The sequence below is a fragment of the Dermochelys coriacea genome, chromosome 1, assembly GCF_009764565.3.
Source record: "Dermochelys coriacea isolate rDerCor1 chromosome 1, rDerCor1.pri.v4, whole genome shotgun sequence".
Taxonomy (NCBI): domain Eukaryota; kingdom Metazoa; phylum Chordata; order Testudines; family Dermochelyidae; genus Dermochelys; species Dermochelys coriacea.
The window spans coordinates 222,371,895-222,396,311 of NC_050068.2; the positions used below are offsets into that span (position 1 = coordinate 222,371,895).

The 24,417-nt window shown below is 41.7% G+C and overlaps 1 protein-coding gene and 1 long non-coding RNA gene across 9 annotated transcripts in view; one reads left to right on the plus strand and one right to left on the minus strand.

Annotated features, from left to right (window-relative positions):
• LOC119849905 overlaps window positions 1–2,670 on the plus strand; it is a 67,323-nt gene extending 64,653 nt beyond the window's left edge. For 2 of the 5 annotated variants that reach the window (XR_006281529.1, XR_006281526.1), the window contains exon 6: window positions 1,097–1,496. This is a non-coding gene — a long non-coding RNA (uncharacterized LOC119849905). The other 3 variants (XR_006281519.1, XR_006281518.1, XR_006281527.1) reach the window with 2 other exon arrangements.
• Window positions 149–24,417, minus strand: part of FAR2 (fatty acyl-CoA reductase 2) — a 227,128-nt gene continuing 202,859 nt past the window's right edge. For all 4 annotated transcript variants that reach the window (XM_038387279.2, XM_038387278.2, XM_038387277.2 and 1 more), the window contains 4 exons: window positions 9,849–10,020; window positions 5,738–5,867; window positions 2,669–2,796; window positions 149–757 (listed from right to left, as the gene is read on the minus strand). In XM_038387279.2, the coding sequence (XP_038243207.1) occupies window positions 595–757; window positions 2,669–2,796; window positions 5,738–5,867; window positions 9,849–10,020 (593 nt within the window). In that variant the 3' untranslated portion in view covers window positions 149–594. The remainder of the gene's footprint in view (window positions 758–2,668; window positions 2,797–5,737; window positions 5,868–9,848; window positions 10,021–24,417) is intronic.

Genomic DNA, 24,417 nt, shown 5'->3' on the forward strand with positions numbered 1-24,417 from the left:
GGACCTCAGGAGATCATCTAGTCCAACCCCCTGCTCAAAGCAGGGCCAATCCCCAATTTTTGCCCCAGATCCCTAAATGGCCCCCTCAAGGATTGAACTCACAACCCTGGGTTGAGGAGGCCAATGCTCAAACCACTGAGCTAGTTGGTTCCATTGAGCTAGAATTTGTGAATTACATTTAAGAAAACCTCTCACTGATTTATTTCTTTGATATTTCCTTGTCTTATCGTATTCCTTTCCTAATTTCTAAGACTAAAATCTGCAAATATTAAGGAGGGAGGTGGGGATGAGAGTGTCTAGCTCTTAGACTTTGGATGGAAAGATGGCAGCTTTGGTTAATCCATCCTCTTGCATATCAGAATCTAGACAAAAGAGCCAGAACAACCCATGCCTAAAGCTTCAGTTATGGCTTTAAAATTAGCATGGTCCTATGGAGGAAAGACTGTCACATATTAAAGCATTAGTAAAAAGATAATTGTGATCATAGTAACAGGGCACATTGACTGCAGGCAGCTGTTGGTGGTGGATTCCCTGCTACTTTCAAGCCCAGATGTTTAGAGGAGAGGAAGGTCCTTTTGGCTGCTACTGACTATTTCAGTGCCTGATGGTGCTTGATGCCCTGAAATAGGAAAGGAACTTATAGCAGAGACTCACAACGAAGTACCAGATGTTGCGAGCCATCTGCGACCTTGCAATGAAAATGCGCCAGATGATCACAAGGAGGGTGGTGTTGAATGCATACTGAATGTTCCTTAGCCTGACAAATAAAAGAGAAGCACATTAAGAAAAATTACTTAAAACAATACCCTGAGATGCAGCCTTAACATCTTTGGATCAAACTTAAAGAGGAATTTCTGCACTGCAGAACACTTTTAAAGTGTTCTTATTTATAAAATGGAATGATGTGGCCCTCCTGCTTTTTCTGTTTATTAGCAAGGATACTGGTGCCTAAACAGGTGTCTCCTTTGTGTCCCAAAGCCACCGCCTCCTACATGACCCTGCATTGAAATTATAATGCAATGAATGCAGTGATGTGATAGATTCAGCTACACCAGCATGCCCCAGATTTCTTTGATTCCATGCATTCTGATTTCAGACCTGAACTGAGACTGAATTAACATTGACGGTCGATTGCCTAGGGATGGACTAAGAGATGTCCTATTGTCCATGTTTTACTCTGGTGTGTCAGCAACTTTTAATAACATCGACAATGAAGTTTTGGTGACTGGCTTATGGAACGTTTACAGGGATTTACAAAATGCTCTTTAAGTGGGTTTGTTCCTCCCTCGCTGTGACATCTCAGACAGGTAATGTCGTGAAATGGTACATCCTCCCCAGTAGTCCATTTTCAGGGTATTGCAGGGTTCTGCTTCCCCTCCAGCCCCCAACCCTATTTATTGTGCATGTCAAGCCATTTGGGGAAACTGTGAGATGATTTAGGCTAAAATGTTATCATTATGCTGATTATATTAATCTCTGTTTCTACCTTTTGTCAAACACAGATTCTACAATTCTACACATTCCTTACTTTCCCAGTGTCTGGCCAAGAGGAGGATCAGGACAAAAGCAAACTAGCTGTGACCTAACCTGGTCAAGATTGCTTAGTCTTTTGTGTGTGCGCGCTATGTTTTGATATTTTGGCTTGTACTAGTAGTGATGGAGTTTATGCTACCCATTTGGGTTACTATGTAGTTTATATGTTCCTGATTTATTATAGAAGCACTTAGAACTAGGACTATAAATCTTTAAAAATTACTCAACAAACTCATGATTCATTTGTGACACCCCAGCAATAGCAACAGCCTGTTTTACACTTGTAGTTTCACAGTAGTCAGTGTTTTCCAGAGTGCAAAGTGCTGTTCCTTGAAAGGCATAACACTGGTCCTCCAGCAGAAGTACCTCTGTCCCCGTTTGCATGTTCTTTGGTGCTTCTGAGTATTTGGTCTGGAGGAGATGAGCAGGGCTTACACTTTTTTTTAATTGGAAAAAAGGAACCCAAGATCTTTAATTTAGAATGTTTTAGAACTTTATAGGTTCTAGTTCCAAAATATCAAATCCAACTTTGAAGCCTCTATTTTATTTGGGAATGGGAGACAGGGAGTGAGGGTAAAATCTCCCCAATATCCAGTACAAGTGTATTTCTACGTGCTGTTTTAAAGTTTTACACAACCCCAGGAAATTGTCATTGACCTTTAGGAGTTTCCCAAAATCCAAAGCTGCCCCTCGTGCTTTTATTTTTTCCTGTCCTAAATGAACCTTTGGAACTTCTGCAGCAACAAATCTGTAACCCCTCTCTGCCTCTTTAGGGGTGAAGGGTGTGTGTGTGTTTGTGTGTGTGACTAATAACTCATGGTGAGGAGGACTGACTACTTCCATGACAGCATCATTTGCTGCTGCTGGGCTATGGGGCCAGCCCAAACCCCCTTTTCTTCCCACAAGATGGGCAAGGAAATATTAAGCCAGATCCTCAGCTGATATAAATAGGGAGCTATGTCATTTTTATCTCACATGAGATAATTCTCAACTTGACACAGTTTCTATTCACCTGTCCTTGTCCCAGGAATCATATCATTCAATTTAAAACAGAAACCCTTGCCTTAAAAACCCTTAGATACAGCTACCCAAGGCAGCTGGGGGCCGTTACCACATTTGACCATGAATGGCTTACTTTCGTAAGTGCTGCTTTGCTGCAGGAATCCCAGACATATCCTCATTCAGCAAATATTTCTTCGCTCCTATGCAGTAATTTTCAATGTATTCCGACCAATGTAGCTGACGCACATCAAAGTTGAATAACTGGAATTAAAGAAAAGGAAAGTTAATTAAATGCCACAATCCGATCTGCAGTAAGAGTAAAGCTGTACAACTTCTTGCTGTAATCTTGAACTGAGCTCCACTCAGAACAAAGCCTAAAGATTTCCGAACCACAAGATTCAATGAAGAAATGTACAATGAAAAAATATGACTCCAACTCTATCATACTACTGTTCATTAGAGTCATCTGGCTCTGCTTTCAACTCACAACCCTCTGACCTTAAAAAACTAGTTATTTCCTGCCAGCTGTCTTGCATGTGGTTATCTGTAAATGTAGAGTCACTAAAAAAAACCCAAACCATCTTGCTAGAACGGAGACTGCATATTGAGAATACATCAGAAAACTGTCCCTGTTCACTGGTGTCATACTGGGATTATATTTTCAGTGAAAATAAATGGACCAGACACTGAATCAACAGGTCCCTCTGGGTCAGTAATTCAGCTGGGCAGAGCTACGTTCTCTCTCAGCATCTGTAGCTCCAGAAATCCAAGAAATTGTTTATTCAGTTGTTTGACATCAATTTGTCAGATTGCATTGCTAATGACATTTAGTTTCATAGATCAAGATTTTAAATGGAAAAGGTGTCAGCAATGCTCTCAGGGGGTTGTAGGTCTAACAGAGTGAAGAAACAGCTTAACCAAATAAGAATAAAGAGGAAGTACTTTCTTTGTAGAGAGAACTGTTAACTGTGAAGCAGGGTTTTCTGAATGAATAAGAAGATGGCTGATGTGACTCCACAGAAGTATTTTCAAGGAAGATATGCAGAAAAGAACTCTTCACTCTCAAGACCACCCAACCCTTTCAGCTTGGTGCAAGAGCACTGGCATCAGCACGGCTGTGAGCCAGAAGTGAATTCTGGATATGGCCATAAAAAACAGGAAGGTTACCTAGCTATACCTGAAATTTGCTGCCTCTCTGGATTCACAGTGTAGAGATTCCATGACTTGTGAGGTTTTGTACCACATCTCCTACACTGGGGATCTGCATGAGTATTTCACAAGGGACTAGACCAATTTTATTCGATCACTGAGTCCCCATCTCTCTGCAAGTTTATGATACAGCCCCACAGGTACATTGAAACTCATCCTAGGTCTGCTAATTGTATTCCTTCGGCCCTGTTGCTGATCTTTCCATCACTCCCCCACTCATGTGCAGAAGTACTTAAAACCAGCAAAGAGTACATTAGATTTTGACATCCTGCAGTTATTGCTCTACAGATGCTCAAATCTAACAAGAACTTGTTCATACTGTATGTTTTCTCTGGCTAAGACACTGTACTATTTTCTAAAATATTGTACTTACGGCCCTGTCCAACTCCCATTGACATCATTGGAAAAAAGAGATTACTGACCTGTAACTGGAGGTTCTTCAAGATATGTGGTCCCTATTTGTATTCTAAACATGAGTGCCATGTGCTGGATCTGAAAGATTTTTGCAGCAATGTCTGTTGACCCGCACTTGCACGAGTCACCTCATGTCTCAAGCGAGGTTATATTAGGTTGGGCGGGTCAACGCCTCTTCAGTCACTCTCTTACCACTGAGTAGATCAGTCTGCAGCAAAGGGGAAGGAGGACAGGTATTGGAATACAAATAGGGACCACACACCTCAAAGAACCTCCGGTTATAGGCAGAGGTGACATGTGGGCAGGAGGCACACAGGGTCATGTGTCCCTCCAGAGATGCTGCTTGGCTTGTATTGAGCATGCTCACATGGACTGAGCAGACTCAGTAACATCTGCTGAAGTTACTGCCCTCACTCTGTCTCCTCACCATCAGCAGGTTTGGGTTGTCTCTGGACAGGTAAGTCACATCTTTTTCTTCGAGTTGTGGTCCCTATATGTATTCTAAATGGGGGTGAATATCAAGCTGCGATCAGCATGGAGATGGGTGCCAAGATGCAAGAGGTAGCACAGGCTGCAATATGGCATGATCCACTGCAGCATCTTCAGCTGTCTCTTGGGTGATGGTGTAATGGGTGATGAAGGTATGTACTGAACACCACATCGCTGCCCGACAGATGTCCTGCCAGGAGACACCTGCAAAGGAGCTGGATGTGGCTGCTTGCATCTGCACCGAGTGCACTGTAATTCTGTCGGGTGGTGAGATGTTGGAAAGTGTGTAACATTCTCAGATGCAGCTGGATACCGATTTTGAGATTCATTGGGAGGGGAGGGCTTGGCCCTTGAATCAGTCATCAATGGAAATTAACAGTCTTGTTGACATGCAAAAGGCATAAGTTCTGTGGAGGTAGAATGCTAGCGCATGGCAGACGTTGAGGGAATGGAGGGTCCTGTCTGTAGGGGAGACGTGGTGGATAGATTGGTTGAGGTGGAACTCTGAGACCACCTTCGGGAGGAACATGAGATGCAGTCGCAAGGAAACCGTATCTCTATGAAATACAGTGTAAGTGTGGGGATGGGGGAACAGCCATCATGGCTGCTAGTTTGCTGACCTGCGGAGCCCAAGTGATGGCCACGAGGGAGATTACCATCATGGAGAGACGTGAGAGGGTGCATGTTGCCATTGGGTTGAAGAGTGGAGAGGACAAGATTAAGGTCCCCCAGGGTTGTGTGTTTTAGTACTGGCGGGAAGCTATTGAGAAGACTTTTCATGAAGTGAACAGTGGTGGGGTGAGTAAACACCGAGTTGCCATCTTAAATGCTTGGTCCATCCCTTCTTTGTTGCATTGCAGAAGCAGAACATCCTCCTAAATGAAACTGAAGGCTCATATGATTCTAATTAACAAAACTGGGGGGAAATATATTATTTCTCTTTCTTTCAAGGAAGTGTTTTTAATGCTGACCATCCCTGGAAGATGCTATTCGAAGGCTCAACCATAACTCAAATATGATAGCCTGGAAGACTGGAGGTAAATAGAACTGTGATTGAGAATATTTGCAATTTAGCAATAGGTATACTTACTCTCCTGTCCTCTGGACTGAGCTGGGCCATTAACATGTTCATATTTTCTGAAGACCACTCCCAGGACTGACAGGTGAAATATTCCAGAAGCATCATAGATTTGTGCAGCCGATTGAAGATCTTCATCATCCTGGAACAACGCAGAGGTGTCGGAACCGTGCAGAGCCACAGCAGCACATATAATGAAATAAGGAAAATTTGCTCTTATCTGAAAATTGGAGTTTCATGCAGGGTTCTCCTACTTTACATAATAGGTTTCTCCACGGAGATTAATGCCTTAGTTGCTTTTGCTAGTTATTGTGAATCTGAGTTTTGGGACTCAGCCATCCAGCAGTCTCCTGCTTTGTTCAGCAGGCTGATAACTTCCTTAGCAAGTGTATAGCAATTCCAACTGAGGCCCTAATCCTGTAGCTGGCTCCTCAGGGAGGGACCCTGGTTCCTGAGAAGATCACTACTGACTTCAGTGAGACTCAGCATGAGCGTGAAGCTGTATCTACACAAAGCCAGTTGCAGGACCATGGCCTAATTTACTAGTTTGAACTAAATAACAGTAACAAATGGACTAATTCCTGGGTAGGTCTGCCAGTTGGGGAATCATTACACAAATGTCAGTTTTCAGATATGTACATGTCCTTTCTTTCTTAGTGCTTCCTCACTGTGGATAATAGTCTACACATAACATAGGTCCTGGATATCTTGCAGACCCCCTGTCTCCTTGTGTACTATTGCAGCAGTTTTGAACAGTTCAGGTGCTCTAAATGATGTCCCCTTTCTTAAATGGGAAGGTCCTGGTGGCAGAGCACTCTGAGTGAAGGATTCTTGACTTCTGTAAAAATCACACAACCATAGCTGCTGTAGGTCTGGTAGCTATCTCTCAGAGTTCCTTTTCTGGAGGAAGGATTCATAGATTCCTCAGCCAGAAGGGACCATTGTGATCATCTAGTCTGACCTCCTGCATAAAAAACAGGCAATAGAACTTCCCCAAAATAATTCCTAGAGCATATCTTTTAGAAAAAATATCTAATCTTGATTTAAAAATGATCAACAATGGAGAATCTATCACAATCCTGGGTAAGTTCCAGTTGTTAATTACTCTCACTGTTAAAAAAAATCTATGCCTTATTTCCAGTCTGAATTTATCTAGCTTCAACTTCCAGCCATTGGATTGTATTATACCTTCCTTGAAGAGCCCATTATTTAATATTGGTTCCCTGTGTAGATATTTATAGACTGTAATCACCCCTTAACCTTCTCCTGGTTAAGCCAAATAGATCGACCTCCTTGAGTCTATCACTAGAAGACATGTTTTCTAATCCTTTAATCATTTTCATAGCTCTTCTCGGAATCCTCTCCAATTTATCAACATCCTTCTTGAATTGTGGACACCAGAATTGGATGCAGTATTCCATCAGTGGTCACACCAGTGCCAAATACAGAGGTAAAATAACCTTTCTATTGCTACTTGAGCTCCCCGCTGCTCATGCATCCAAGGACTGCATTACTTCTTTTGGCCACCGCATCACACTGGAAGCTCATGTTCAGCTGATTATTCACCACAACCCCCAAATCTTTTTCAGAGTCACTGTTTCCCAAGATAGAGTCCCCCATCTTGTAAATATGGCCTTTGTTCTTTGGCCTATCTGTAGAAGACGCTAATAAGGATACCAATGGTGAGGCTGGGTTTTGGGGACACCTGTCCACAGGAAGTTGAATATTGACCACTAAATCCTTCCACACAAGCCACCGAACAGCTGACAGAGAGTAACAATTCAACCCAGGTTAACTCTGGCTGGCACCTGGAAAGTGAATGCATGTTGATGGCTAAGAAGTTAGAACTGAGTGTTTGTGGGGGAAGATTATGGGGGGGTGCCACAGCTGTTAAGGAGGAATCTGAATCATCTGGGCACTTGCTGGGGAGCAGGAGACCAGCAGAAGATGTAGCATCAGGGATAGAGGAGAAGGCAACATGATGCTGTGTGAAGGAAAGGAACTACTTGAAGGTGTGAAAGGTGGAAGAGGCATCTGAGGGACAATGAGAGAATTCAAGATGATGTGATGGAGGAAGGTTTGGATTTAGACATTGCAATGGGTGGTGGGAAGGAAGTCAAGGCTATATGTAACACCGACAGATCATAGTCATCAGCAGGCGGGATTGAACCTGGGACCTCTGGAGCTTAGTGCATGATCCTCTACTGCATGAGCTAAAAGCCATATAGATAAAAGCCTTAGCTAAGGTTGTAGAGCAGACTCATTAATCTCTCTCTCTCTCTCTCTAAGTTGTCTCAGTATCACTAGATGGGACAGAACACCACACCCAGGAGTCATTTGGGTTACTTATGTACTTGTCTGAGGTGAAGAGGAGGGGTAAGAAGAGAGTTTGGCAGCTGGGGCAGGCTCAGTTGAATACTCAATGAACTCTTAAATACAAGGCTGTGTCCTGTTTGCCCAGCTGAGAGATCTGGGAGGTACTTCACATCATTTGAAATTAAAGTTTAGGATTATAGCTGACATTTCTGAAGGGATGTCTTATGGCCTGTATCATGTAGGGCATCAAACTAGATAATCACAGTGGTCCCTTCTGGCTTTATAATTTATGAACTTAGTGGCAACAATCTTGCTGAAAGGGGCCATCATTTGTAACACCAGCAATAACTATATTTAGCACTTATTACTGTTATTTATTTGCATTACAGTGCCCAGAGCAGTGGGGTGGGCAAACTGCAACCCGCGGGTCGCACGCAGCCTATCAGGGTAATCTGCTGGCAGGCCACCAGACAGTTTGTTAACATTTGCACGGCCGTCCATAGCTCCCAGTGGCCGTGGTTCGCCATTCCTGGCCAAGGGGAGCTGCGGGAAGCGGCGGCCAGCACGTCCCTACAGCCCATGCCGCTTCCCGCAGCTCCCATTGGCTGGGAACGGTGAACTGGGAGCCATGGGCGGCCATGCAAATGTAAATAAATTGTCTGGCGACCTGCCAGTGAATTACGCTGATGGACTGCAGGTTGCCCACCACTGGCCTAGAGGCTCTTGCACTGCTCTAATTTATGCCCAGTTTTCTATGGTTCCTAGGGGCCATTCCTGAAGTTGGGGATAACTGCGGCTCTAGGTGTATGGCCCATTTCCTTCAGCCATGTCAGGGGGTAGGGTAACATCACAGCTGCTATAGCAGCTCTATGCCATCAAGAGATTTCCCTACAGATGGTTGCTTAAACCAGCTATATGCTGCCTGAGTGGGCCAAAGCAGCTGGCCTGGTCCACTGTTCAAGCTTTCTTTTGTGGTTGTTAAATAAGTAATAAAGCAGGAAAGAAGCTGAGTTATATTATTTACACGGGGTCCCCCACATAAGGGTCATGGATGCCTTCATTTTGCTTAGCCACACTGTTGCCAATGCTCAGAAATCATCTGTAAGTGTAAATGTTCTTTTTAAATGCAGTTCAGAGCTTATGAACGCTCAGAAACACTCATTACACTTTTCCAACTGTCAGACTGTTGTATGCGGATTGTCACCTGCTGGACATGTCACTGACCTACAGGTCAAAATATCTGTGTGGTAACACTCTGAACATTGCAAAGCCTGAGTCTTTATGCATTGACACAATTTCACGATAGACTGAAGTAACAACAGGATATTGCAAGGATCAAAAGCTTGTGTATGCATGGCAACAAGGCCAGGTTTAAGCACAGACAATAAAAGTAAAGGACTGAGGCCCCACCCTTTTGTCTACCTACAATTGCTGTTCAATGCTTGACCTGATTCCTCTTTGTGGGGCTCTGGTAGTGGGACCAGAGGGAGAGGCCACTCCTGACCTTCTGGCAGCTTGGGAAACCACGAATTGTGAGACCAACTCCATGGAGCTGAGTCTGATTGAAAATCTAAGACTCTCCCAGGAAAGCTATGAGAGCTGGGAACCGTATGCTGGGCTGAGCAAATGGGGTTCAGTTCTTTCTTCTTGAGTAAATGGCTCAAGAGTAGTACTGGAGAAAGGAAGACAACCAAGAACTTTAAAGCGAGTGCAGATACTGTAGGGCTGATTTTCTCAGGACATGTTAGAGCCCTTCTTCTCTGATATTTTTAGGTATGATAATATATGGAGTAGCACAACTTCTCACCTGGGCTTTCTTCCTGTTAACCTCAAGTAGAAGTCATAGAGCATAGCTGGAGCCTTATGACTGACAGCTATCCAGTACTGGTTTATCAGGTGGTTTGAGGTTGTCTGAGCCCTGGGTATTCTGAAGGCCTGCTCAAGGGGGTTCCTTTTGAATGTGGATATGACATAGTATCCTGTAAGATAACAGAGAACAGATGTTTTGAATTAGACATGCATCACTTTTAGAACAGGCTGCCATGAGCATATCAATGTGCTCAAATCTATTAATACTACCATGTAATAAGGTTGTAGGGAAATAGCTGGATTATATGATTTACGTTTTGTCAGAGGAGAAAGATGGCTGTTTCATGCTGATTAATTCATACCATATATATATATATATATATATATATATATATATATATATATAAAAAGAAGTGGTGTTGTTATAGATATAAAAATCAACAATGAGAGCCCACTAATTGGGTCTTTACATATTTCCCAACTCGTGCATAGCCTTTGTTATATTTATCACAAATGTGTGTTGGATGTAGTCTTTGTCTTTTCCACTGTCCTTAAAAAGAGAGGATGACAAGATAAGTTGGCCCAAAATTCGATCAGTTTTATATTTATACATTTTTAACAACATAAATCTCTTTGCAAAAATCCCCGTCATTCATTATGATTTGAGGGACTGGTCCTACTCCATGGCAGTCTTGCCATCAAGGGGGAAGGATTCAGGTCTATATGCAGTCTTCATATCAGGATTGGATGCCTTTCTGAAATATATGCTTTAGTCAAACACAAATTATTGGGCTGAATAGAGGAGCAAATGGATTACATTCTTTGGCATGCATTGTACAGATGGTCAGATAAAATAATCTAATGAGCCTTCTGGCCCTAAACATCTATGAGTCTGGGCTGCTAGTTATTTAAAACAAATGCTTGACTAAAACCTAATGGCAGCACTTATGAGCAACTCTACCATAATGAAACAACATATGATGGAGGAAACATTGCAAGAGGGAGCCAGTTTCAGCTTCAAACTTTCAACAACAGTGAATTCTAATTCTACTCTCAAATAGAGTGGTGTAAATCCAAGGGAACGCCATGAATATCAGTGTTTACTCCAGATTTACTCTTGTCTAACTCAGAGCAAAATTTGACTTATTAACTTTAAACTATGATTGTATTTCTTAAGAAAAGAGAACTTCAATAATTTTTAAAAAGTGCCAGTGCATATATTGTACTGTACTGAGAAGAAACAATTAGCATATCTGTATATTCTATATATTGTATATTCTAAAAAATCCTCATCATATTCCTTCAGAGCAGAATTGGTTCAGGGTAACTAACTGCAATCATCATATACACCACAGACTTTTGTGGGATTTGTTGTCTATGTAACAACAAAGTTAATTCCATTATAGTCATAATCTATGGTGCCTGAGAAATGAGACCCAAATTGGCAACCTTTGTATTCATATCACATACTAAGGGTATGTCTACACTTAAAATGCTACAATGGTACAGCTACAGTGTGGCAGCGGTGCCACTGTAGTGCATCAGTGTTGGCACTACCTATGCCAACAGGAAGGGTTCTCCTGTCAGCGTAGGTAACCCATGTCCTCAAGAGGCAGTAGCTAGGGCAACAGAAGAATTCTTGAATCAACCTAGTGCTATCTACACTGAGGGTTAGGTGTAGAAATAATATGAGCTACTGCAGCTACTGGTGAGTCCAAGATGTACCCTGAGACTGCCAAATCTCTGATCCTCTGGCAGATGGAGTACTCACAACCCTCACTAATTCAAACCAAAACAATTTTAAGTGAACACACTTTTACACACACTTCTTCAGTTTTCACCTATAAACAGGTATCATTTTATTACAATATTTCCAAGTCACCAACACTGACAATAGGTAAACGACAAGCAAATTAATAGTCCTAGTTAATTATGTCTGTGTTCTCCTGGCTTTGATGGAGGTGGAGAGATATGCAGGAGGGGTTGGGGCTGATGTGTTCTTTCCATAGGCTGTGTAGCTTGGCAGGTAACATGCTGTAGGAATAATTTCATTCTTTATTTTCCCTGCTTTTGTGGATTTACATTAGGAAGAGTCTTACTTGGGCAGCGTTAACTAGCTGGGATAACATTAATGATGTTTTGTGGAGAAATGTGAATTAAGCTTCAGAGAATTTAGCATTTTCATCTTGGTCCTTCACTAAACACTATCCACATGATGTCAAGACTCCTTCTGATGTCATAGTTTAAAAATCTTTAAAGAGAGGGTATTAAGGTTGAGGAGGAATTGACACCAGTTCTACTCTGAAAAGTGGCAATGTGAAAAGGGCACCTTCTCACTCAGCAGGCCTGTTTCTTGAGTGTATTCAGAGTCATTTCTGCTTACTTTAGAGACAAAAATAAACCTTGAAAGCCTTTTACTTCAGTTAGTCCTGCAGAGCCAGAACAGTTAGGAGAGACGGCTCAGGCTTCTGTTAGTTTTTCTGCATTGACAAGACAACTGTTTACTACATTTAGACCTGGGCAAATCCTTTATTTTCAAGTGGATTTGCCCACATGTAACTGAGGGGATAATTTGAAACAAATGAGCTACCTCCTGTATCCTAGTGCCCGATTTAGCTTGCAGAACCTTGTGATGAAACCCAAGAAGGACACCCACCTTACCTCTCAGAATCCGGGTGATAGTGATGATAATACAGTGTGGCACCTCTTGAACATGGGAGTAAAGTGGTAAATACAGCTCATCAGGCCCAATGCATGAGAGTACATCTTCTAAACAGCTTCATCATCAATATACAATGAATTCTTTTATTGTGGAAACCAAATGGGTTCCATGGTGTTTACAAGTGTGGGGAACCTTATTCTTTGTACTTCAGACAAGGGCAGCTATACTTGACAATAATTACCTCTGTGAATTTTCCTGAACACGCTTGGGCTGTTCAAAATCTACATTTGGCCATTTGTTCCTCCACTGAATGCTAGCAAATATAGTTTCATGTTTCAGGCATGCATCAAGCTCTAGATTCCTGTCTTGCTATCTTTCCCTCTCCATTAATCCTACTTTGGAATTATTACAATGGTGGGTGGGTGGGTTGGGAAGAGAAGAGTTTTAGTATAATTTGACTAGTTATTAAAAAAAAATCTTGCCAAGTAGTGGAGATTGAAAATTCGGGATATAACCAACCCTGGGGAACAGAAGGCTGTCCTTGGGTGTCGCACTGAAGGCAGTGTCCAGGCAGTCTCTTTGCTAATTACAGTGTCAAGTATGTTGGTGCTCAGCAAATAATCATGAGAGACATGCTTACCCCCATAAATTAATTTGTGGATCAGGTGGGAAATCCCATGAACTCTGTCCCTTCTCCCCTAAAGGAGAATTTTTTAATAAGGCTCTTTAAGTCCTGAACAGTGTTCAAGTTTCAGAGTTTATTTAGCCTCTCCCTTTCCTAATGGAAACTCATAAGTGTTATTTGCTGTCAGTGATATCCTGGAGCTGTGATAGTGTTTTGATATCATCCGCAGCAAGTGTTTAGAGTATCATCTGCCTTTATTCAAACCCAAAAAGATTTGCAAATCCAATTTTCAATTATAAATCAATTGAGGAGGTTTTTCCTTTGGAAGCAGTCACTTATTTAGTCCTTCATCCTCTACTCTTGCTATCTTTGGCTGTGATAAAAAAAAGACAAATCATTGTTATATTTATAAAACGCAGCCATTGTCATTTCAAATCACATACCATACATTGAATTTGGGCAAATCAGCAATTCCTTCTCTGTGTTAACTAATTAAGGCTTCTAGCAAATCATGTTCAACAAATGGCAGAGGAGACACAAGAGAAAATGCTGAAAAGCAGGAGGCAAACATCATCCTTGTATTGTTTTACTAAATACCTGAGATGGCTGTGAGACCTACATGGAAATCTCAACGAAGGGAGGTTCGGTGACTGGTGGAAAATACAAAACCATTTTGCACAATTGGCATAACTGATGCTGTAGCCAATTTATGATCGAAACCACCTTATTCTATCTGGTAGCTTAATTCCTGCCTTTAACTTCTTTCTCTCAAGACTTACACTGGGGAGACCATAGCCCTTATTTCAATGACGTGGCTGCATTGACATATGTACTATGTGTACTAGCCTCTGTGTGCCTAGACATGTTGCTCTTTCAGAAGTGCTCAGTACTCACAACTGGGGTCAGATTAAGCAGCTAGATTTTCAAAAGAGGTTTGCATGCTGAGCACTTCTGAGAATCTGAACCTTATTTACAGGCATAAATGGGAGGGAGTTGAGCTCTTTTGAAAATCAGTCCCAACAGTTCAAAATCCCAAATCAGTATAAAAGTATTATAGCTCTCAGTACAACAAGGCCATTATGTATACAAGTACATGTATATCGCTATATGTGATGGATGTAAAATGCGGGACATATAAGGACACTGGTATAAGAAGCATCAAAAGAGACTGTTAATTTTTAGAATATTTTCTCTAACCTTGTACACCAATTCTGTTGTAAATTATGTCTAGTAATAAGTGTCCAAGCACTAGCTTTGTGTGGGAAAGAGGTAAATCTGGGCCTAAAATGAGGTATGCGAATTCAAGTAAATTTCAAGATGAAAAGTTGGTTCAAATAAAATCAAAATGTTTAATTTTGAAAATATCAAATTGAAACATTTAGACTTTTTCAGAATTTTTTTTCAGTGTTTTTCAACTGAAGTAATTCAACACAGATTCATTAAATGTTTCAGCTGACCCAAATCTGCAGTTTTCAGAAATTAAAAAAACCCCAACCCACATGCAAACAAACAAAAATAAAACCCACTCACCCTACACACATGTTTTGGCCAAAAAATTTCATCCAGCACTCATCATAATGGATGTGTACAAGAGGGCCATATTAAAGTTGTTCAGGGCAGGCAAAGAACCCTGAGCACAAATAAAACCCCAATAGATTTGCTGAAATGACACCAGGACAGCCTTCCTCCTTGCTTAAAAAAAGGAAGAAGCAAGTTCTAGAAGTCCATTTAAAATTTCAGTGGGTCAGAATCAGAACTCAGTCTACCTATTTCAGTTCATCAAGGGAAAACCGGATGGCTTGAAATTCATTAATATTCACACAGTGAAAATCATATTGCAGCCTGTTTTAAATAACTGCTTTTGACTAGAAGTTTCAGGACATACTGAGTATGCTGCAGCTAGCAAGATTAACCCACTTTGATTTTATTGGCCAGACCTAAATTGCAGCAAAGCAGAACAAATTGCTTTGAGATTACTTCAGGCTAATGCTTAGTTGTCTGCCACAGACTTTTTTGTAACAAAAATAATAAATAATAACAATAATAGAAAAGAGACACAAATATACTTTCAATGGCATGCTGTTATTTGGAAAATGAATAAAATAATTTAAGTAATTGGATAATCTGACATTTAGGGCTTTTCTACACATGGAAATTTAATGAAATACGTATTCCAGAATAATTATTATCCTATTTTGGTATAAGTCCCCACTTATGAACACTTTCATTTCAGAATAAGAGTGTCCAGACAGGGCCTTATACTGAAATAACTATTTCAAAATAGCTATTTCAGTAAATTTCCAAGTGTACACAAGCCCTTAGAATCAACCAAGGGAGTACGGAAGTAGAAGAGAACTAAAGAAAGATTAACGTTTTAGAGAAAACACGTTTTAGCCTAAATTCTTCCATCTGCTATTCCACTGAAAATCCACTGTAACTCCATTAATTTCTGTATATTTGTATGGGTGTTGAACAGAATTTGGTCCAAAGCAGGGGAAAAAACATTTAGAAATAGTTTCTCAGTGTAAATTGGTACAGATCCATTGGGGTCACCAGAGTTATGCCAGTTTATGTCTGATGAGGGGCTGACCATTATTTTCACAGCCATGCCGAATGGGCCAAATTCATCCTTGATTTTGCCGGAGTTCTTCCAGGGATAAATTTGGCCCTGGAGGCTTGTTTTGGACTCCTTGCAGCTCATTCATTCTTATGAACTATTTCAACTGCTTGGTGAAAAGAAAATATAACTCATAAAAGAAACATGCAACTGGTCTGAAGAAAGAAATCCCAATAGAGAGTCATACAGTCTACAGTGACTCCCATTCAATACTTAAATGTGAGGAACTCCCTATTTCCACAGCAAAATGACACATGAATGAAATTAGTTAAGGCATTGCTCCTATTATGAAGCTAATCTCTTATCAGAGTCTGGCTCCTTACAAAGAGCCAAATTCTTCTCCCATGCAACCTCACTGACTGTAGTAGCACTTTATACCCCGGGACGCTTTATACCAGGGAAAGTGTTATATTAAAAGATGAAAACATGAAAGATGAAAGATAAAAGAAAACACTGAATAATGCTGATACACTAAAACTTTCTAGAATCAGCTACTCAAAGGGTCAATAAATCATTCCTTGACTGGTCCAAATTTCTTTGATTGAAAGTTGAGCAACATTTTACTGGATACCACATGAGCATAGTTCAAAAAAAAGATCCTTTAAAAAGGGGATGCTAATTCCAGATGTCCATATGTGCAGAGTTTACTGCACATTTAATAATGAACTGTTTAAATTTATGAGTAATGAGTAATGTTTCCTTAGTGTAGGATGTAATATGTAGAATATATGTTTTAGGTGTTGGGACATATGAAAAGATGCCTGCTTTTCTGGCAAGGAAAGAGAACAGCAAGGTAAAAAGCTGAGCCAGCAATCTGACCACGTAAACAACTGGATCAGCAATCTGATCAGGTAAACAACTTGGTTAGCGTCCAGTCAGGTAAACAACTGAGTTAGCAAATTAATCTTAGTGCTAGGCAGAAAAAGTGCTTATACAATATATAATGAATAGCTTTGTAACAGTGTATTTAAGGCACACCTGAATGTGGGTGCGTGCTTGCATTTAACCTATGCTTTGCCCTGTTTTGGTGGACTGATCACGCACTGAAGCAGTGAATAAATGACACGCATTTTCAACTCAGGAGTCTGTCTGTGAACCTGACCATTCTGGGTAGCAGGGAAAAGAACCAGTCAACAGTTTGGTGCCATGACTGGGAGTGGAGTCCACGATGGTCGGCGAGTATACAGTCCTGTGGGGAATTTTGAAGGTCTATAGTGGGGTCTGGTTGGAATAAAGTAAAGGTAATAACTGGGCTTTGCTATATGGACTTGGTTATCTCTGTGGAAGTTTGGGTCAGTGACAAGGGAGGTCCCTATGACACTGATCCCCAGAAAACAGGGACTTGGGAGGAGATTCAGAAGTCCCATAAGGTAATCATGCTAGATCCAAAAGTGAAGGAAGGACAGAAGAAAGTCTGCATTATACAGAGATTAATGAAAGGAATTAATGTGTTATAGGAGCAGTGTGTACTGAAGAGGTTGAACTTCAGACACTGCCCCCTGAGCTTGAGGGGGATGGAGATAAAGGAGAAGCTTTTAAAATACATGCGATAATGGCTAATCAAGGCTTCCACCAAACATCTAATGATTGTGATAGCATACAACAGGAATGGGATGAATTGTTGAACAAGGTAGCAAATCTTAGGGACCAACTGGCTCAATGCCAGCAAGGGGATCCTCTGGTTCCCAAGGATCTGCCTTTCCCATGTCCCTCCCTCACTACTTTGCCCAAACCTCAGCCCTTCCAATGGCACCTTATCTGGCTTCCCCTATGATTCTAAAATCTGAGATGGACGGTAATCACATTTGCACCACCCTGGATGATAAATTGTTGCCAGCAAGGGAATTTCAGTCTCCATGGAAAAATCCAGATTCCATCCCAAGGGATGACTGGAATACATTTTGTCAGTGGCTTTGCATGGCTGTGGACATCATGAAGGACAGCAATTTAAATGATAAAGATTGGAACCAGGAGTTGAAAGGTGTATTAGGAGGTTTATACACAAGAATTGCTGGATGTGTAAACACTCACCAGCTACAAAGGAGATTAAGTGAAATTTTGTTTGGTAGTCCATCACCTACAAGTGACATGAGTAGGTTACATATTTGCCTGGGGAAAGCCCCATAGCGGTAGGGGAAAGGGCTCTGAATTATTGGAATTTGGGCCATGGACCAAATGATTGAGTGGGAATTAACTCTCAAGAGCATACTGAATCATTAATAGGACTACCAGATGAGTGTCCATGGCAATCCTACGTTTTCACCCCAGCCCCATGATTATGAGGAAACTATTACCCATGCTGAAGCATGGCCGGGGGAAAGAGAGGAGACAGTTCTACCCATAAACGAGGTGAGGGTGTTTCAAGTTGAGCCAGGAGAGGCACTGGTGCATGGACAAGAGGAAGGGGATGAAGAAGAGGAAGCATGGGTAGAAAGGGGGATAAGAGAATGGATTTCTTTCAGGCAGTTGCAGGAAGAAAAGAAGGTTCTGGAATGTTGGGTGGAAGAATTAGAGGATAAGGCTGGAAGCCCGGCCCCACAATAGAGGGGGCCATGACCTGAGGCCATTGCACTACAGGTTTGCCCTATTAAATTAGATAAATGGGGGTAGCCTCATGTTCAAACAAATATTGAAGGGTAGCAGGAAATAATATTAGTAGATAGTGGAGCAGCAATTTGCATGACACACAAAGTTAGGGAAGGAACGGCCCAAAGGAAGATACAGGGGATTATGGGGGTAAAAGAACAAGTCACTGTTAACACTGGGGTTTTAATACAAATGGGAAACTTACAAGTATAAGCTACCATGGTAGTAAATGCTAAGTAAGAGATTTTGTCAGCAGCAGTACTTGGAGCCTACAATCTTTTAATAGATCTGGCTAACCTGTGTGTCTGGCACCACCTGCAAGGGGGCGGGGGGAGGGAGAACACAATGATAACTAGTATCCCACCAGGTCTGAATGTGGTTAAACATTACCAGCCTGTAAACAGAATGGAAGTTACAGAGTTAAAAGCTCTTGCTGTTGTGTGGGCAGAGCACAAGACAGAGACTATGGAAGAACAAGCTTTATAGCTAGGATAGAGGGACTTGATCCCCCCTCCCCCAAAAGCAGTATACTATGCCCTGGAAGGCTGTTGTAGATGTAACAAAGAAAGTGCAGCAGCTGTTGCATCAGGGGTGTCTAAGGAAAATTTGGTCTACCTGTTATGCACCTGTATGGCCAGTAGACAAGCCTAGCGGCAAATGGAGGCTAACTATAGATTATAGAGCCTGGAATGACTGTGCAATAGGGGAAGCTATAGCGGCATATCCACAAATGATTGCTAAAATACATCCAGATGCAAACTGGTTCTCAGTGGTAGATATGGCAAATGGCTTTTTGTCAATACCACTGACAGAGGAACAGCAATATAAAACTGCCTTCACTTGCCAGGGGGTGCAATATGCATGGATAGTTTTACCACAAGTATATAAAGATTCACCTGCCATTTTTCACAAATGCGTGAAAGATTTTGGGGGATCTTGGAAATCATAATTTAATCATTCAGTAGGTAGATGATATCCTAGTCCAGGGAAGGAGTAAGGAGGAACATAATGAGTTGTTGACAAAAGTGCTAACCTATCTCATGAAAGGGGGCCTTAAAATTAATCCAAATAAGGTCCAGATCCATCAAAGTACAGTTAATTTCCTAGGAGTAACATCCTAGGAAAAGATGGGAGAAGTGTTAACACGTTTAGGGTGGCCCTAATTGAAAAACTCCCTATTCCACAAGACAAAAGGAGTTTACAGTCATTTTTAGGATTGACTGGATTCTGCAGGGATTTCATTCTTATGTATGTTTAAGTGGCAAAACCCCTACATGAATTAGTACAAGCTAAAGTTTTGGAATGGGAGGAGGAACTTAGGGATGCTTTTTGCAAACTAAAAGAAGAGTAGACTAGAGTACAAACTAGAGAGTACCCCTACACTGGCAGTGCCAAATTCGGAGAAAACTTACTCTTTCTGGATAATGGTGGGGGATGGTAGTCTTGGGGCTGTAGTCACACAGTTTATGGGACAGAAGAGAGACCAGTGGCTTTTGCATCATAGTTGTTGCAAAGTGTGGAATTAAAATACTCAGTGTGTGAAAAGGTGGTTTTGTGTGCATATTGGGCACTGATGAAGTTTAAATATCTTACAGGAGGTCAGCAAATAATTCTACATACCCATCATACCTCCCTGAAATTATATACTAATAAACTGCCTCTGGGAAATGTTAGCAGGGTCAAGATAGAGAGATGGATGTTCACTCTTATGGCTGAAAATGTGACCACCAAAATTCGACAGGAGCTGCAAGCATGGGTAGACGAAGAGGAAAGGCTCAGTGATGCAGATTTTTCCATATGTGTAGAAGAAATTCATGATAGTTGGGTTTGTCAGCCAGGAAAATTGCAGAAGTGTCCCTGCCAAAAATCATGTTACACACGTAGGGAATGGGAAGGTCTGCTGTCATTTAAACAATACTAATAATGTGTCAAGGGTCACCTTGGAAGGGCATATACATTGTGTAAAGATCTCACAAGTCACATGGTGCAGCAATGTCTCATTAAAGAGTATAAAATTGGGAAATAAAAATTGGCAAAATGTGCCCGACATTATCACTCAGAATGTAACCTAGTCAGGGGGAGATTTGTTTATTAACATAAAATTAGAGATTCAGCAATCAACGCATTGGAAGGCCTTGCTGAAGTCAGTAGAGGTCGTATGGAACACAGCTCAGGAAACAAGCAAGATGTCACGTATCCTCAAATTAAGTGTGAATGAGGTTGGGAAAAGAGTTTAGAGCAGCAGAAGCCAATAACTGGTGGGATGACTTAATGTATGCTAACATGAGAACTTGAAGTCCTGCACCTAGTGGTAATCTGTGTGTTTTGTTTGGTAGGATGGTTGTGTGTATATCTACACAATTTAAGGCAATGGATGTATATTCAAAATGCTTAGCAACAGTTGTTTCTGTTACAGCACAGATTAGTGTGTATTCTGGGCCTAACATCTCACGCCCATGTATGGAACATTAATTGGCAACAGTATCTGGTGTCATATATAGGAATGTGTAGCCATTCTCGAGATATGTGGGGCATGGATTTGAGTTGTGCGTAAAGAGGCCACCAATAGCAGCCTACCCCTGCTGGTTGACATCTTACGGCCCAAGTCATGTTTTCCCCAGATGTATGGTAGTGGGCCCGCTACATAAAAGTAAATTGAGTGCTGAAACCAACTCTGGTATTACTTACATAGGCATGCTGTGACAGCTAACACTAAACAATGTAAAGAGAGAGCTAGGAATAATCATCTAACTCATGGTCACCTGGACTTATTTGGGCACGACAGAGGAGGATGGCAGCTGGTGATGCTAGACCAGAAGTCCAAAGTGCAGGCAATGTGATGTTTATTGGGGTTAGTTTCAAGCAAGCAGCTCCATAGCTCTACATGCTAGCAGAATCTGTTTCCCAGTGTTCCATTCCCAGCTCTGATGTCACAGAGTATTTATCCCGTGTCCCCCTTCCCAGCTCTGATGTTGCAGAACCTTGCCTGTGTCCCCATTCCCATTTCCCACCTCCTCCTTAGCAGGCCCAAATATACCTGAAGTGCCCTATACCCCTAGTCCCACCCCTTACAACTTATGGTCAAGTTCCGTTTTGGAGGGTCATGGTCTGGGGTCTTCGTCCCACCTCTTTTGTATCCCAGGGGAGGGGTGAGGAGTGAGGTTGTGTTCTGGCCAAGGCCAGGATTTTCTTTGGCTTTTAGTGTTTCTTATGCCTCCCCTCCCCATCCCCACTTGCTCTTCCTAACTGGTTGCTTGACCTTGGCTTGAGAGAGGAGCCAGGCAGCTGTCTAGTGTATGCTCATATATTACACTCCCAGCATACCCTGTAACACTTTTAACTTCATCTCTTACCTCTTTTCACCCCATCAGCTTGTGGGCAGGTGTAACACACAATGTCTTTGTTTACACATATTAGTAAGGATATAAGAATATGAAAAAGTCAAAGCCAAAATTCTATCCCTGGCTAACAAACAGGCCTATAGACTAATACATACCAAGCAGGGGGCATTTTTCTGGAGACACACTGAGATGGAAAAAACGGACAACTACATAATAAAGAACTGAAACAAGTCATGGGATAGTGTTGCATGTAAAATAAGAAAAGAAGGGGCTATGTAGGATGTAATATGTAGAAGGTATATTTCCTGCTTGTCTTGCAAGGAAAGAGAACAACCATGTAAAAAGCTGAGTCAGCAACCTGATTAGGTAAACAAATGAATTAGCAAACTAATCTTAGCACTTGGCAGAAAAGGTGTTCATACACTACAGTACACTCTTGCTATAATGAACCCTGGGGATCCAAGCCATTTGTTCTGTATAGCCAGGGGTTCATCATAGTAAGGTGGTGGTGGGGCTGTAGCAGAGGCAGAGTGAGCTCCTCTGGCCCCGGGGCCATGGCAGGGGGCAGCGTGCTCCTCTGGGCCTGGGGCTGGAGGAGATCTCTGTCCCAGTTGCAGGGTGGGAGGAGCACTCTGCCCAGGCTGCGGCCCCAGGGCCTGTTAACTCACTGCTACAGCCCCGGGCTGGAGAAGCTGGCAGCCCCTAACTATAGCCCAAGGTTCGCTACTGTGAAGGGCGTTATAGTGAGGCTCTACAGTATATAAATGAATAACTTTGTAACAATATATTTAAGGCGAGCACCTGACTGTGGGTGTGTGCTTGCATTTAACCCTATGCTGTGCCCTGTTTCGATGGACTGATCGCTCACTGATGCAGTGAATAAACAAACATACTTCTTCAACTCAAGAGTCTGTCTGTGAACCTGAGCATTCTGGGTAGCAGGGAAAAGAACCAGTCAACACTTAGAAGCTCTTATGTCTTCCACTGGCCTTCTGGGTGACTAGACATGTCACATCACTCTCTCTGCCTCAGTTTACCTATCTGTAATATTGGGATAATGATTTCGACTTCCACAATTTCTGTTCAAGCATGTTCGCTGCCCCAACTTGGAGTAGCCATTACAGGGAAAGTCCTTCTGACTCCCCATCACTCAGGGTTGGAGGAAGCATGCTCAGTCACTCTGTGGGGTGGTACAAATGCAGTCTGGTCAGCACTAGAAGCTGTGAGAGGTTTGAGCATGCTCAATAAAGATGGAGCCATCAGAGATTTTAGCGGTTAAACTCTAAGAGGTCTCTATTGAGCATGTTTAAACTGTGATTTTTCAATGGCTATTTGTAGCCCATTATGAGACAATTTTTATAGGGATGGTATAAGGGACATCCATGACACAAAGTCCACTCCTCTTCCAAAGATCAACTACCTACTTCAAAACATGGGCATGCTGGAAGATCTCAAAGAAAAAGTTTGCTCAATTTTTTTTTAACATAGGCAAAACAATGCATTTTCCCCTACCTTCTTTCTCGGAAATGGCTGGACCTTTTTTACTCTAATTTTCCAGATTTGACAAGGGAAATTTCAGCTCAAACAATTAAATTTGGACAAAGTTATAAGCACCTGAAAATAGGGTATAATAATGGGAAGTGCTACCAGTCCTGCCTATAATAAGGATTATTAGGTGAGGTTCAATGGCTTGTGTTATGCAGGAGGTCAGACTAGATGATCTTCATGGTCCCTTCTGGCCTTAAAAATCTGTGTATATAAAAAGTACACACCACAAGTCCTGGAATATAGGAGCCAACGTGAAAAGGATAGAGGATAGATAAGAAGTTACACAGAGAAAGGTTCAGAAAGTCTGTCATGTATAAAGGCCATTTTAAAAGTGTGTATCCTTATTTACAGGAAATGGAAAGCAGACCATTTAGAAATTCCAATTGTGCACTTGCTTTTGAAGACAATACTTAAGTGGTAAACCTGAACTACTAATGTGGTAATCCCTTTTCAAATCCACTTCAGAAACAGTACCGCTTCATTTAGGGCAAAATTCTGCTCCCAAATCTACAGTAAATCTTTCCATTGCACATTCTGCACTCAGTCCCCATGCAAACTCTCACTGACCTCAATGGCAGCTCTGGGCAGAAAAATATGCATGACAGATCTGCACTGCGGATCAGAGAGAATTTTGCCCTCAGTCCATTTACAAAGCTGAACTGCTTATGCACAAGCTTGCCTTGTGCATCTGGATGTAAGTGGATGGAGCTGAACCATCAGAAATGCAAGCTTCTGTTACACAGTCTGATGAATCCAAGTTCCTAGTTAGACTAATGAGCACTGTACTAGGAAAAGATTAGGTACAATCCATTTATTTATCAGAATTTTCATCAATAAAATTACATGCGGAAAATAAAACAGAAAAGGTGACAAATGGGAGTATTATGAAGGCTTTGATCTCGACTAGCGGGTATGAAGACAGTTTGTGCAAGGCAGTGGAGAATCAGGCTCAATATGTTTCTACTGCAGTATACTGACTGATTTTGCTGATTTTCAATACTATAGCTGAAGATACCTCTACAGTATGGACCAAATTCTGCTCTTGGGTTTCTGTGGCATTTTTTCTGAGTAAAGATCTCAGGATTTATCCTTACATTTCCATCGCCTCTGACTCAGCATCATCAGCCAGATTAAAAACATTTCACTCAAAAGTCAAAAACAAAAACAAAATAGCCATGAAAATGGCTT